Raw genomic sequence first — 16835 nt, 5'->3', positions numbered from 1 at the left:
AAACTCGTCACTATTTCGAAAATCTTCCGGTTTTATTTTGTTGTGAAATTGGGAAGATTCTTGGCTTTTCAGTCAGTACACCAATAGTTGCGAGAAAATGTTCTATTGTTAATTTTGATTAATTCTTTCATGGTGTTCACCAACATTGATTTTTTTAATTGCGGTTTCGTTTTGTTCTGAAATTTTTTTAAACCATGAGATTCTGATACTGTTGGTATCCTTGCGGTAGACACTTATTATTTCAAAACTAATAAGTTGAGTAACGAAACGGACTATAAAGTTGCCCTCGTCACAGAATATAAGTTCTGTTTCGATTCATTAAGAAATTTCGAGAGTTTTGATTCCGTCAATCGTTTAAATTTTCGTATATTCAAATTTCAAAACACCTAATTATTTTAAAGGGTTCAGGAATAGTTCGCTAGAGGTCATGTTTTCAAAAAAAGAAAGAGTGAAAACCAGTATACCGACTTTATTTTGGGGGATGGAAACTAAATATAGAAACATTTTGAGAACGGGATGATCGAGTTCGTTTCCAAAAGTTTATAATATTTTTTTACTGTTTCAATGTCCCATAAATTCTCGAAGCTAATTAGATCTTCAATATTCGATGCAAAAAGACAATGAACAAACATTTTATCATATCCGTTCTCAATCAGGTAATTTAGTTCTCACTTTTTGAGCTCAGAAATTATCCATGACTGGTCTGAGAATCAGATTAATCTGTTTCGTCATTCCATGAAAACTTCCACTAAGAAACCTGTAATTGTTCATCTGCGATGTTATTTTTACATCTGACGATTCCCGTGTCCCTCCAATAAAACTTGAACAAACTTTATCCTTTTCATGTATATGAGAAGATATTTTTTTAACATGACGGGTCAATAATCTTCAATAATCTCAAGGGAATGGTATTCTTGACTACAGTAAAAATCCTTGGAGAAGTTTCCAGCCCCTATCTTACTGTATTGCTTTCAGATCATTAATTTAAAATTTACGAAGACATGAGACCATTATATTTTCTAGAATTGGATTGGTATACTAACTTTTTGAAACCGTTTCATTTTGAAGATTTAAAAAAAAATAGTGGCAAATCCTGTTCAAAACTAAAGAATTTGTCGATTTTTTGGGATTTTCATTACATGTTCGGTCGTTGCCCAAATGTTCTCAATCAGCAAAACCCATAAAAATCGAAGTTTTGAAACATGAAATTTTACTTTGCAAATCTCATCTTGGACAATTTTTTTTCTGTTTTTCTATTTTAATTTTAGCTTAACTTTATTCTCATTGTGATAATAATTCAGTCCAGTTATTTTCCAGTCTCTCAAAACTTCCCCAACTCACTAATCATGACAGAGGAGGAGGATCCATACGCACTTTCTTCTTCTGAATCTGAAGACGAGGGACCAAAGAAACCGATCAAGATCGAAGGAAGAAGTGGCGATTTGAAGCAGTTGGTGAGTGTTCTAGTAACTAAAGGTAAAAAGGAACTTAGGTGTCTCCAATTCAATTTGTTTCATGACTGTTGTGAAACGGTCAAATTGTTTTTCTTGAAAGATTAGAGTTTCAAAGTGAAAAGTGGGAAAAACAACACTTGAATGGGTTTTTTTTCCTCAAAAAACCGCTCTTCTCGCTCAGGTGATCGAGAATGCAAATAAACAAAAAGTGGATGGGATAGGGGTTCAAACGTACTTGAAATGTACCGAGAATGGGGATATTTACGAAAAAAGGACGCTTCGGCAAAGTAAAGTATCAAAATGCGAGTACAGTATATGAAAAAGCAGAAGCAGTTGAAAATTTTCAGTGTGATGATTTTATGACAACTCAACTAGCAATAGTAGAAAGTTGAGTTGGCAATATCAATTTAATCTCGAACGGAATCCTTTTTTTTTACTAAAATTAGTACTTATCAAAACCTGTTCATATTGTCAGTGACAGTTTTGTGCATCCGTTGATTTTTGAGTTAGAGCAAGCAGTGTACTGGTGAAATAAATAATTATCAAACATAACATAGTTACGAAACTGAAATGTCATGAAATGAAAGCAGGAAGAATTACGTTCCCATTGTTCAAATTTTCTGTCTGCTCAAGTTAAACAAGTTTTGAAACTGTTCAGTTTTGACAGCAAAAATAGTCAAGTTTTTGAATCGTATTGTAATAATGCTCCAACCAACAGTAATAATCTTTGAAATTAAAAATATAAACATTTTGAAACAGCAGATAAAAATTATAATTGCTACGAACTAAATTTTTGGGAAAATTTGGAAAAAATCTGTCAAATTTGTAACTGGTTCGGCTACCTTAGGTTTTTTGATTACTCGAAACTATCCCAGTTTCAGTATGCGATTATTATGTTAAGTCAATAACATTTTTTACTACGAGCACGCTAATTGAAATGTATCGGAGTGAGGATGATACGGAGAAAGCGTACAGTATATGAAAAACTAAAAGCAGTTTAACATTTTTAGAATGTTGATAAAATTTTCAAATAGAAATTTTTCGTCATAGTTGTACGGAATGAGATTTTTCAATTTCCGGAATTCCGTAATCTGGATTCCGAACAACTGTGATTATGTATGAACTGAAAATATTCAATCATGGAAGAAAGTAAGCATTAAAATTTTGGAAATTGTAATACAAAAATCTGTACTCAGCATTTTGACATTGATAATGTGGACTATATCCAATTCCTTAAGCATTAAAACTTTATTTTCTGCTTTGTCTTTGCTTCTTTCTCTCAGGTAAAAAAGGCGTATACACTTTTTGAGTTTTTTTTAAATTAGAATCCAACAACTCTGAACATCAGCTCTTATTGTATTAATCCACACGATGAAAGTGTAACTTTTTTGTTGGTAGTTGAAAATTATACTGCTTCGAAAAATTCATTTTTTGCTAGCTGGATTAGATTGGTACTGTTGTTATAAGAAATAAGTTTCTTTTATGAAAAGTGAAAATTTCAAGTTTCACAATTCTGACTTCAACAACTAGATTGTACTTAAGACTATAAACGAATGGAAAATCCTTCGACATTCAGAAAATAAGATACACAACTTCGTGGTTTTCTGAAATCCCGTTAATTTTTTCCATTGTTTCATCCGGTTTATATAAGAATCACTGCGAAGTAAAAAGCGTTTACTCGAACAGAATAATGCGTCCTTGCAATAATTCTCTAAACCAATGAAACCTTAATTTCTGCTTCGGACATTTCGCCTTGTGTTTTTCATTTAATTCTTTTTTGTATACAAAACCAGTATCCGTACTCATAACGTGTTTTCCAATTATGTCTTGAATTTTTCCACGTTGAAAATACATTCCTTTTTTCATCTGCTCGATGGTTCTGAATAATTTCAGTTTCTTAATCTACATATTTCTTACTTAAATATTTATTGTGATTGAATAGAATACGTATCGATTTGTGTAGGATGGATCAGAAAAAATTCTGGCAGCTAGAAAAAAATCACTACATTTAATGTTTTATTTTCCTATTCATATCTCTTATTAACATGTGATTCACTGTTTTATTCAAGTTTCTTATTTGCAAAGCTTACTGGTGAAACAATAACTCTTGATCAGACTTGTCACGGGCCGGGCCGGGCCAAAATCAGGAAAAATCTCGGCCCGCCCGGCCCGGCCCGGCCCGTGGCCCGGCCCGGCCCGTGGCCCGGCCCGGCCCGCTCGGCCCGTTTTGAAACATTTTTTCAAAAAATTTTGTGTTTTTGAACTTTTTTTTTTAAAATTTTTGGAAATTTTTTGAAATTTTTTGAACTTTTTTGAAAAAAGTATAGTTTTCGAATAAACATTTAAAATTGAATCAAAATGTGAATATGTATGATAATTTAAGCATTTTAACTCTTTTTTTTTCAAAAATTTCAACAAAAAATTGGTAAAAATGGGTACCCATTTTTGAATCCGGGCCGGCCGGGCCGGGCCGGGCCAAGAGAAATTTCGGCCCGGCCCGGCCCGGTCAAGAAAAATCTCGGCCCGGCCCGGCCCGATTTTTGACAAGTCTGCTCTTGATGGATTTCGCCCACTCAAAACATTTCCTTTCAACACCATGAAATTCTTTCTGTGTTGCAAAATAAAATAGACATAATTGTCACTCAAAAAATAAAACTTCGAAATGATTTTATAACCATAAATTAGCTTTTCTCGATGGCTAAAAATGTTTTAGTTTCTGTTGCACTGAGAGAGTTTTAACTTCAAAAACTTTTTGTTGTGGGGATATAAGTGTTCCCTCTTTTCCTAGCTTATCACATAAGGTTGTGAGTAATTTTTCGAAAAACGGAATTCTCTGATTTTCAATACATAGAGGTATAAACTCAACCCAAACTAAGGGGAAGTGTTGAATCCTATTTTCCTGATTAGAAAATCTTCGGTGTTATATTGTTTGTGCTTTGCCCACTGCTGTCTTTGTATCACTGTAACAAGTCAATTAGGCCCAACTTAAGGTTTCTGCGAAAAAGTTATAAATCTGAAGAAGTTGAAAGAATAAATATTTTATACGTGTTTCAATACTATTTATTGAGAAGAAGTGAAGAAGAAAGAAATATTCCTGGAATTATGTTTTGTAATGTTTAGTGATTTACTAGAAATGTTTATCGCTCTCATTTTCAAAGGCTTAGCACATGTTTTATATGACTAGACTCACAGATGAGGTAACAAGTCGTCTCGAACTAATATCTGATAGAATACACTAAAATCAAAAAACTATATTGTGAAACATCACTAATTTCTTTGTTTATTTATTTGTGTGCTTATTATTTTAAACAAATCGTGTCTGTTTCTGCCAGTAGAGTTAAATGCATCTTGAATATAAAAAGCAATAGTATTTTCATTGCGAATTGACTCTGAAATATTTCTTGATTTGAGGTCTCCATACATTTTTATTGTTTCTTAAAGTTTGACAATTACTAATTCAATTGTTCCCAAATCTAGAAATACAGTGCGCGAAATATCTTTAGGACCCCCCTCAAACTTGGGGGTTCTGAAAAACCTAGAAGAGATATCAAAAATCTGTGAATGCCAATCGATTCCAAATCCAAAATAACCCCCGGACACAAATTTTCATGAGCCTATCACTTTTCATACCCGCGTGCCACCAAAAAGTCACTTTTTTGACCGCGAAATATCTTTAGGACCACCTGAAAAATCCAATTTTCAGTTGATTTTCAGAAAAATTATTTAGGTGGAAATAGTTTTGAGTAATACAAAATCACATTTTGATGTGTTTTTACATGTTTTAACATCACTTTCTGTTTGTTTTATCTTCAAAAACAAAACTTCAATATCTCGCGAAATCACTTTTTGTGCATTTTCGACTTTGATGGCTTATTTCCATGAAATATGTTTGACTACTATTCTGAAACGTTATCGGTGATTTGACTCACTTATTTGTAAACCTATTGCAAAACAGATTTTGAAAAAATACCGACTTTGAGCGGAGTTACGTGTCATCAATTCAAAATGACTCCATTTACTACTGAAAATGTGGAAAAAACAATTGTTTTTACTACTGAACAATTGTTTTTTCCACATTTTCAGTAGTAAATGGAGTCATTTTGAATTGATGACACGTAACTCCGCTCAAAGTCGGTATTTTTTCAAAATCTTTTTTGCAATAGGTTTACAAATAAGTGAGTCAAATCACCGATAACGTTTCAGATTAGTAGTCAATTCTGTTTAAGAGAAATAAGCCATCAAAGTCGAAAAATGCACAAAAAGTGATTTCGCGTAATATTGGGGTTTTGTTTTTGAAGATAAAACAAACAGAAATTGATGTTAAACCATGTAAAAACATGTAAAAACACATTAAAATGAGATTTTGTATTACCCAAAACTATTTCCACCTAAATAACTTTTCTGAAAATCAACTGAAAATTGGTTTTTTCAGGTGGTCCTAAAGATATTTCGCGGCCAAAAAAGTGACTTTTTGGTGGCACGCGGGTATGAAAAGTGATAGGCTCATGAAAATTTGTGTCCGGGGGTTATTTTGGATTTGGAATCGATTGGCATTCACAGATTTTTGATATCTCTTCTAGGTTTTTCAGAACCCCCAAATTTGAGGGGGGTCCTAAAGATATTTCGCGCACTGTATCATCTTCCAGTTTCATAAACTGAGTTTCAGACTCGGTAGTTTTGTCTTAACGATATTATTTCTGCTGTTTTTTTCTATGTACATGTCGTTCCCGTAAAAACCAAGTTTTTCGTTTTCCCCCCCCACTCTCCTTCCCACGCTCTATTTCAGTAATCTAACGAAATTTCCAGACAAAATGGGAGCAGGAGTGTCTGGTGAACCAGTGTACTTGACTCGATCAACAATGCTCATAAGCCATACACCAATGAGTCATCCGCCAGCAGGGACTCAATGCACATTTCGACGACAATCCACAGTGATCACAGCGCCCGGCTCATCAGGAAATGGAGTATCCGGGAGTGGGATTTCATCTCAACTGGCATTTCCAATTCAATTATATCCAAATAATGTGTATAATAATCATGGATACACTGCTCACGTGTCGGGATTTGAGGTGAGCGAAAAGACAAAACATAAACAATAAGTGCAATAACCTAGATTCAGTTTTCCGAAATCTGAAAAACAGAAAATATTTGTTGCACGATGCGAAAAATGCTGCCGTTTCATAGACCTACTATATGTTTTTGTTTTTAAAGAATTAAAGTTTGATACACCACATATGTTTCAGGCTCACCCCACTCCTCCATCATCTTCTCATCATCATCATCATCCAAACCCACCACCACCTGTTCCAAACCGTCCAAGTGCACCTTCAGAAGAGACTCCGCCCCCTTATTCGGCGATTTATCCTAGCTTGGCAAACCGAGTTAATTAAATGGAAACTTGAATTCATACTCCTCATAATCACTATTTCACACATCATTGTCTCGCTCATTTCATTAATAAATGAAATCAAGATTACTGGCTTTCGTTGGCCCATCTCTGCCGTCAATGAGGATTCAAAAATGAGTATTTTCATCGAAAAGTGGTCGAATTCACCGTACTTAATCAGTTTTCGAAATTGTAAAGTTTTTCTTTTACCGACTACGTACCCAGCGGACCGGACGTAGATAGAAATAAAATTTGATTTTGGACTAGCCCGGCCAGTGGCAAATCTGCTTATTTGTATTAAAAATTCACTTCAAAATAGTTCCCTTTAGGAAAAATTGTGCTATTTCACGTCCGTGTTAATATAAAGGATTGTTTTGTAAATTATTACACCATCGTTTGGTCTGGCATTTCATACCCTAAACAAAATCAAGTAGTTCAAAATTACTTTTCACTGTGGTCGAATGGTTGTAAACTTCTTATTCAACATCTTCACTGATGAACTCTTTGCAACATTCGATATGACGATCACCATACATAAATAGCTTCAAAAACCAAATAAGACGAGATGTGCAGAGTTTATAAAGATGCCATAATACAACGACCCAAAAACAAATACCGTAAGTACTGTATTAGAGCGACACCTTTAATAGAACGACACCTTTAATAGAACGACACCTTTAATAGAACGACACCCATCAATACTCAAGATTCATGAATATCATTATCCCAGTGTATTTTCTTGATTTTGATTAGAAGCAGCGTGAATAGTAACCTCTAGATCAACAAATAGAACTTTCAAAAAAGTTTTTTCCGTTTAACTTTAATGAGTTTCTGAAACCACAACATTTTTCTGAGAGGCGGTTGAAAAATAGAGCGGCATGTCGCTCTAATACAGTATTTACGGTAAATAATACAACACCATGAAACAGGGCAACACGACACATGTTTTTTGTTTGAAACTTTAAAAATGTTCCGTTTCTCTATCTTGATGAAACGACTGAAAATTTTTGATAATGCTCAGGCTATATTTTTCCTGCAAATGCCTCATTAAAATCCCAGTTTATAAAAATGCATACAAGAAATTATCAAAACTCCTTTATCCATGTTATTCATACTAGGGGGTCGCTATATTTTGAAAAACGTAAAAACATCATAAAAGAAAGGCGCACTGAAATAAATCACCAAAATTATTAAAAAGTCACACTTTGAAACAGTGAAATGTTCCATACCGGAGTTTTTCAAAACTTTGAAAATTCTGGAAAACTAACCAGTACATTCATACAAAACTTTGGACACAACTGAACAATTTCAAATTTTGGAAACCAATTCAGGACCCGTACTTAAAAAACGTACTGAAACAGTTAGAAAGCGCCCCCGTTGAAACAGTAAAACGCTCCATAGCTGATGTTTTTTCATCACAATTCTGAAGTTCAGGTAACTTCCCAGTACAACTGTGCAGTTTCACGTTCTTGTTATTGCATAGGATTGCAAACCATTATTAATTCTTTGTTTATTCGATCCATGATACCCGAAACAGCAACAAGTAGTTCAAAAATTTCTTTATGTTGTTGAATGGTTGTAAACTTTTTTTCAACATCATTACCAACATCATTACTCCTCTCTCTCTCTGTAACTTTCAATATCTCTGTAACTTTCATGATGACAATCACCGTACATAAATTTTCAAAAATCAAATAAAACGAGAACTGAGAATTTATGCTGACGCGAACAAGGCCATTCACAATACGATGACCTGAGAACAAATAAACAAAACAACATAATGAAACTGGAGAATACGGTTTTTTTTTTCGTAGTTTGAAACTTCAAAATGTACTGTTTCTTCTACCAGATGAAACAACTGAAACGTTTTGAGATTGCTGATTCTTTACTTTTCAAATTTTTCATTAAAAAGTCAATGTTTACAAAAAAATCATCAAAACACCTTCATCCATGTTATGCATATGAGGATCGCTATAACAAGTTTTTGAAAAGGTGAAATTATTAGGTTAACAAGAAAGTTTTTGACCATAACTCAAATCATTCCTACTCAGACAGAAAACATGCCCGATAGCATACGTAATGACTATATTAATACACAACAGTCTGCTGTTTATTGGGTACGTTCCGGATATCCTCCTGCCAAAACTCCGGTTGTTTCAAGCTAAAATAAACTTGGACCCATTTCTCGACTTGACTTCAAGTTTCGAATTCCTGTCCAGCTGAACAAATATTTTTACCATTTTTGACCTATTTTCGCTGTTTTTAAGAACAAATTACATAAAAACTTTCGAAAAATAGTGAAAATAGGTCAAAAACTGTGAAAATAATTGTTGGCGCGAGAAAAAAATCTGCGTCTCTCGCCGATACTCTCGTTTGCGGCGGGGCGCAGTTGTAACAAATTTGCTCGGCTAATATCTCAATAGGTGATTCGTTTAAGGTGATTCCGCCTTTTCCAAACCTTGTTATAGCGCCCCTAGTTTTCATAACATGGATGAAAGAGTTTTGACGATGTTTTTGTAAAGATTGACTTTTTAATTAAAAATTTGTAAAGTAAAGAATTAGAAATCTCAAAACGTTTCAGTTGTTTAAAATTATCGGCTAATCCACTCCAAACTATAAAAAACCGGATGAAACAGTGTAAAACAAAAATCGGATCTCCAGAAAACCAAATAGTCGTTTATCTCATTTTTTAATGTCGAAGGGTATTTTATCATTTGAAGTACAATCTAGAACTTTGAATTTTGAAAGTATTATTTTGCATAAATATTCATTATAAAATTTTAAGAAATTCTGAAATAACAGTACAAATCTTATGCAGCTAGCAAAAAATACATTTTTCGAAGCAGTATAATTTTCGCCTTCCAATCAAAAAAGTTACACAGCAATGAAGCATTTCACTGTTTCAAAGTGTCGCTTTCTAACAATTTTTATGAGTTATTTTAGTGGACCGTTTTTTAAGTATTAGGTTGGCAAGAAAGTTTTTGACCATGATTTGTTTTGAATGCTGTCAGACAAATGACGAGAATCAAAACCAACTATGCATGGCCTATGTTAGATAAACTCTCTGGAATTCTGATAGTATACAGCATTTCCCTCCGACGCTTCCCTTCTTGGAGAGCCCTGCCTGTTTTCATTCTTGACCAACAATTCTTACAGCAATATTTTCGATTTCCCTTTACATGTTATACTAAGGTTACTATAATTGCTCAACCGATATGAGAACTTAGCAAGGGTGAAATCTTCTATCGACACACCAAAAGTAATTTAGTTCACAACTTTGAGAAATGCCATTTTTTAATGATCAAAGTATCACGTACTAAAAGACTATATGAACAGGAAATGTACATGCTGTGAGTTATAGAGAAAGAATATCCATTCAAGTATTTTTGTAAATTATCAATGACAGTACACACTATTTACTACCACAGTTAAAAACTTCTTGAAACGTGTTGGCAAGAATAAAAATTGATGCATGTGTTCGACATCTTTTAATCGATTTTAACTTTTAGCGAAAGGTAGTCCTACGATTTTAATTCCTCTCTTCTCCTCCAAACTTTAATTTATTGAACCGTTTTTAGTTTTAACAGGGCGATGGTCTTGTACAGTAATTATCACAGAAAAGTCAAGTGACTCGGCGTTGATTGAACGCCAGCAGACATCGTCGAACGAGAACAATTCCAAATGAAAGTCATGCCCTCCTTACACAACGTATATAACTGGAATCTTCTAGAAAAGTGCAAAACCATAATCTTACACTACTGCTCTTTCACTGTGCAAAAAATAAAAGCTCTACGCAAGCCCTCAGTTCCACGCGGTCAAAAAATCCACCGCCTCCATGATGTTGCTCATCCGCATGCTACATAATCGATGACGTACATTCTCACCTACTTTTGCAAAATACTTCTTGCTCACACAAATTACAGCTGCAACCTTCCTCTAACAAAATATCATATATTCGGGGTAATACAGCGTGCTACAGCTGGACAGGAATTCGAAACTTGAAGTCAAGTCGAGAAATGGGTCCAAGTTTATTTTAGCTTGAAACAACCGGAGTTTTGGCAGGAGGATATCCGGAACGTACCCAATAAACAGCAGACTGTTGTGTATTAATATAGTCATTACGTATGCTATCGGGCATGTTTTCTGTCTGAGTAGGAATGATTTGAGTTATGGTCAAAAACTTTCTTGTTAACCTAATAATTTCACCTTTTCAAAAACTTGTTATAGCGATCCTCATATGCATAACATGGATGAAGGTGTTTTGATGATTTTTTTGTAAACATTGACTTTTTAATGAAAAATTTGAAAAGTAAAGAATCAGCAATCTCAAAACGTTTCAGTTGTTTCATCTGGTAGAAGAAACAGTACATTTTGAAGTTTCAAACTACGAAAAAAAAAACCGTATTCTCCAGTTTCATTATGTTGTTTTGTTTATTTGTTCTCAGGTCATCGTATTGTGAATGGCCTTGTTCGCGTCAGCATAAATTCTCAGTTCTCGTTTTATTTGATTTTTGAAAATTTATGTACGGTGATTGTCATCATGAAAGTTACAGAGATATTGAAAGTTACAGAGAGAGAGAGGAGTAATGATGTTGGTAATGATGTTGAAAAAAAGTTTACAACCATTCAACAACATAAAGAAATTTTTGAACTACTTGTTGCTGTTTCGGGTATCATGGATCGAATAAACAAAGAATTAATAATGGTTTGCAATCCTATGCAATAACAAGAACGTGAAACTGCACAGTTGTACTGGGAAGTTACCTGAACTTCAGAATTGTGATGAAAAAACATCAGCTATGGAGCGTTTTACTGTTTCAACGGGGGCGCTTTCTAACTGTTTCAGTACGTTTTTTAAGTACGGGTCCTGAATTGGTTTCCAAAATTTGAAATTGTTCAGTTGTGTCCAAAGTTTTGTATGAATGTACTGGTTAGTTTTCCAGAATTTTCAAAGTTTTGAAAAACTCCGGTATGGAACATTTCACTGTTTCAAAGTGTGACTTTTTAATAATTTTGGTGATTTATTTCAGTGCGCCTTTCTTTTATGATGTTTTTACGTTTTTCAAAATATAGCGACCCCCTAGTATGAATAACATGGATAAAGGAGTTTTGATAATTTCTTGTATGCATTTTTATAAACTGGGATTTTAATGAGGCATTTGCAGGAAAAATATAGCCTGAGCATTATCAAAAATTTTCAGTCGTTTCATCAAGATAGAGAAACGGAACATTTTTAAAGTTTCAAACAAAAAACATGTGTCGTGTTGCCCTGTTTCATGGTGTTGTATTATTTACCGTAAATACTGTATTAGAGCGACATGCCGCTCTATTTTTCAACCGCCTCTCAGAAAAATGTTGTGGTTTCAGAAACTCATTAAAGTTAAACGGAAAAAACTTTTTTGAAAGTTCTATTTGTTGATCTAGAGGTTACTATTCACGCTGCTTCTAATCAAAATCAAGAAAATACACTGGGATAATGATATTCATGAATCTTGAGTATTGATGGGTGTCGTTCTATTAAAGGTGTCGTTCTATTAAAGGTGTCGTTCTATTAAAGGTGTCGCTCTAATACAGTACTTACGGTATTTGTTTTTGGGTCGTTGTATTATGGCATCTTTATAAACTCTGCACATCTCGTCTTATTTGGTTTTTGAAGCTATTTATGTATGGTGATCGTCATATCGAATGTTGCAAAGAGTTCATCAGTGAAGATGTTGAATAAGAAGTTTACAACCATTCGACCACAGTGAAAAGTAATTTTGAACTACTTGATTTTGTTTAGGGTATGAAATGCCAGACCAAACGATGGTGTAATAATTTACAAAACAATCCTTTATATTAACACGGACGTGAAATAGCACAATTTTTCCTAAAGGGAACTATTTTGAAGTGAATTTTTAATACAAATAAGCAGATTTGCCACTGGCCGGGCTAGTCCAAAATCAAATTTTATTTCTATCTACGTCCGGTCCGCTGGGTACGTAGTCGGTAAAAGAAAAACTTTACAATTTCGAAAACTGATTAAGTACGGTGAATTCGACCACTTTTCGATGAAAATACTCATTTTTGAATCCTCATTGACGGCAGAGATGGGCCAACGAAAGCCAGTAATCTTGATTTCATTTATTAATGAAATGAGCGAGACAATGATGTGTGAAATAGTGATTATGAGGAGTATGAATTCAAGTTTCCATTTAATTAACTCGGTTTGCCAAGCTAGGATAAATCGCCGAATAAGGGGGCGGAGTCTCTTCTGAAGGTGCACTTGGACGGTTTGGAACAGGTGGTGGTGGGTTTGGATGATGATGATGATGAGAAGATGATGGAGGAGTGGGGTGAGCCTGAAACATATGTGGTGTATCAAACTTTAATTCTTTAAAAACAAAAACATATAGTAGGTCTATGAAACGGCAGCATTTTTCGCATCGTGCAACAAATATTTTCTGTTTTTCAGATTTCGGAAAACTGAATCTAGGTTATTGCACTTATTGTTTATGTTTTGTCTTTTCGCTCACCTCAAATCCCGACACGTGAGCAGTGTATCCATGATTATTATACACATTATTTGGATATAATTGAATTGGAAATGCCAGTTGAGATGAAATCCCACTCCCGGATACTCCATTTCCTGATGAGCCGGGCGCTGTGATCACTGTGGATTGTCGTCGAAATGTGCATTGAGTCCCTGCTGGCGGATGACTCATTGGTGTATGGCTTATGAGCATTGTTGATCGAGTCAAGTACACTGGTTCACCAGACACTCCTGCTCCCATTTTGTCTGGAAATTTCGTTAGATTACTGAAATAGAGCGTGGGAAGGAGAGTGGGGGGGGAAAACGAAAAACTTGGTTTTTACGGGAACGACATGTACATAGAAAAAAACAGCAGAAATAATATCGTTAAGACAAAACTACCGAGTCTGAAACTCAGTTTATGAAACTGGAAGATGATACAGTGCGCGAAATATCTTTAGGACCCCCCTCAAATTTGGGGGTTCTGAAAAACCTAGAAGAGATATCAAAAATCTGTGAATGCCAATCGATTCCAAATCCAAAATAACCCCCGGACACAAATTTTCATGAGCCTATCACTTTTCATACCCGCGTGCCACCAAAAAGTCACTTTTTTGGCCGCGAAATATCTTTAGGACCACCTGAAAAAACCAATTTTCAGTTGATTTTCAGAAAAGTTATTTAGGTGGAAATAGTTTTGGGTAATACAAAATCTCATTTTAATGTGTTTTTACATGTTTTTACATGGTTTAACATCAATTTCTGTTTGTTTTATCTTCAAAAACAAAACCCCAATATTACGCGAAATCACTTTTTGTGCATTTTTCGACTTTGATGGCTTATTTCTCTTAAACAGAATTGACTACTAATCTGAAACGTTATCGGTGATTTGACTCACTTATTTGTAAACCTATTGCAAAAAAGATTTTGAAAAAATACCGACTTTGAGCGGAGTTACGTGTCATCAATTCAAAATGACTCCATTTACTACTGAAAATGTGGAAAAAACAATTGTTCAGTAGTAAAAACAATTGTTTTTTCCACATTTTCAGTAGTAAATGGAGTCATTTTGAATTGATGACACGTAACTCCGCTCAAAGTCGGTATTTTTTCAAAATCTGTTTTGCAATAGGTTTACAAATAAGTGAGTCAAATCACCGATAACGTTTCAGAATAGTAGTCAAACATATTTCATGGAAATAAGCCATCAAAGTCGAAAATGCACAAAAAGTGATTTCGCGAGATATTGAAGTTTTGTTTTTGAAGATAAAACAAACAGAAAGTGATGTTAAAACATGTAAAAACACATCAAAATGTGATTTTGTATTACTCAAAACTATTTCCACCTAAATAATTTTTCTGAAAATCAACTGAAAATTGGATTTTTCAGGTGGTCCTAAAGATATTTCGCGGTCAAAAAAGTGACTTTTTGGTGGCACGCGGGTATGAAAAGTGATAGGCTCATGAAAATTTGTGTCCGGGGGTTATTTTGGATTTGGAATCGATTGGCATTCACAGATTTTTGATATCTCTTCTAGGTTTTTCAGAACCCCCAAGTTTGAGGGGGGTCCTAAAGATATTTCGCGCACTGTATTTCTAGATTTGGGAACAATTGAATTAGTAATTGTCAAACTTTAAGAAACAATAAAAATGTATGGAGACCTCAAATCAAGAAATATTTCAGAGTCAATTCGCAATGAAAATACTATTGCTTTTTATATTCAAGATGCATTTAACTCTACTGGCAGAAACAGACACGATTTGTTTAAAATAATAAGCACACAAATAAATAAACAAAGAAATTAGTGATGTTTCACAATATAGTTTTTTGATTTTAGTGTATTCTATCAGATATTAGTTCGAGACGACTTGTTACCTCATCTGTGAGTCTAGTCATATAAAACATGTGCTAAGCCTTTGAAAATGAGAGCGATAAACATTTCTAGTAAATCACTAAACATTACAAAACATAATTCCAGGAATATTTCTTTCTTCTTCACTTCTTCTCAATAAATAGTATTGAAACACGTATAAAATATTTATTCTTTCAACTTCTTCAGATTTATAACTTTTTCGCAGAAACCTTAAGTTGGGCCTAATTGACTTGTTACAGTGATACAAAGACAGCAGTGGGCAAAGCACAAACAATATAACACCGAAGATTTTCTAATCAGGAAAATAGGATTCAACACTTCCCCTTAGTTTGGGTTGAGTTTATACCTCTATGTATTGAAAATCAGAGAATTCCGTTTTTCGAAAAATTACTCACAACCTTATGTGATAAGCTAGGAAAAGAGGGAACACTTATATCCCCACAACAAAAAGTTTTTGAAGTTAAAACTCTCTCAGTGCAACAGAAACTAAAACATTTTTAGCCATCGAGAAAAGCTAATTTATGGTTATAAAATCATTTCGAAGTTTTATTTTTTGAGTGACAATTATGTCTATTTTATTTTGCAACACAGAAAGAATTTCATGGTGTTGAAAGGAAATGTTTTGAGTGGGCGAAATCCATCAAGAGCAGACTTGTCAAAAATCGGGCCGGGCCGGGCCGAGATTTTTCTTGACCGGGCCGGGCCGGGCCGAAATTTCTCTTGGCCCGGCCCGGCCCGGCCGGCCCGGATTCAAAAATGGGTACCCATTTTTACCAATTTTTTGTTGAAATTTTTGAAAAAAAAAGAGTTAAAATGCTTAAATTATCATACATATTCACATTTTGATTCAATTTTAAATGTTTATTCGAAAACTATACTTTTTTCAAAAAAGTTCAAAAAATTTCAAAAAATTTCCAAAAATTTTAAAAAAAAAAGTTCAAAAACACAAAATTTTTTGAAAAAATGTTTCAAAACGGGCCGAGCGGGCCGGGCCGGGCCACGGGCCGGGCCGGGCCACGGGCCGGGCCGGGCCGGGCGGGCCGAGATTTTTCCTGATTTTGGCCCGGCCCGGCCCGTGACAAGTCTGATCAAGAGTTATTGTTTCACCAGTAAGCTTTGCAAATAAGAAACTTGAATAAAACAGTGAATCACATGTTAATAAGAGATATGAATAGGAAAATAAAACATTAAATGTAGTGATTTTTTTCTAGCTGCCAGAATTTTTTCTGATCCATCCTACACAAATCGATACGTATTCTATTCAATCACAATAAATATTTAAGTAAGAAATATGTAGATTAAGAAACTGAAATTATTCAGAACCATCGAGCAGATGAAAAAAGGAATGTATTTTCAACGTGGAAAAATTCAAGACATAATTGGAAAACACGTTATGAGTACGGATACTGGTTTTGTATACAAAAAAGAATTAAATGAAAAACACAAGGCGAAATGTCCGAAGCAGAAATTAAGGTTTCATTGGTTTAGAGAATTATTGCAAGGACGCATTATTCTGTTCGAGTAAACGCTTTTTACTTCGCAGTGATTCTTATATAAACCGGATGAAACAATGGAAAAAATTAACGGGATTTCAGAAAACCACGAAGTTG

General features: G+C 34.4%; 2 protein-coding genes across 2 annotated transcripts; one reads left to right on the top strand and one right to left on the bottom strand.

The window, feature by feature from the left end:
• Window positions 1-1346: 1346 nt before the first annotated feature.
• GCK72_012964 (uncharacterized protein) lies at window positions 1347-6844 on the top strand (the record flags this gene model as incomplete). The annotated part of the gene is made up of 3 exons (XM_053729536.1): window positions 1347-1476; window positions 6261-6523; window positions 6698-6844. The coding sequence occupies 3 exons, from the start codon at window positions 1347-1349 to the stop codon at window positions 6842-6844; spliced, it is 540 nt and encodes a 179-aa protein (XP_053584308.1).
• Window positions 6845-13034: 6190 nt separating this feature from the next.
• GCK72_012963 (uncharacterized protein) lies at window positions 13035-13613 on the bottom strand (the record flags this gene model as incomplete). Its single annotated transcript, XM_003089006.2, has 2 exons — window positions 13035-13181; window positions 13356-13613. The coding sequence occupies 2 exons, from the start codon at window positions 13611-13613 to the stop codon at window positions 13035-13037; spliced, it is 405 nt and encodes a 134-aa protein (XP_003089054.2).
• Window positions 13614-16835: the final 3222 nt, after the last annotated feature.

This window comes from Caenorhabditis remanei, chromosome IV, assembly GCF_010183535.1.
Source record: "Caenorhabditis remanei strain PX506 chromosome IV, whole genome shotgun sequence".
Classification (NCBI taxonomy): domain Eukaryota; kingdom Metazoa; phylum Nematoda; class Chromadorea; order Rhabditida; family Rhabditidae; genus Caenorhabditis; species Caenorhabditis remanei.
Note: the sequence above shows the minus strand (reverse complement) of the source record. Positions and strands in the feature narration are given on the sequence as shown.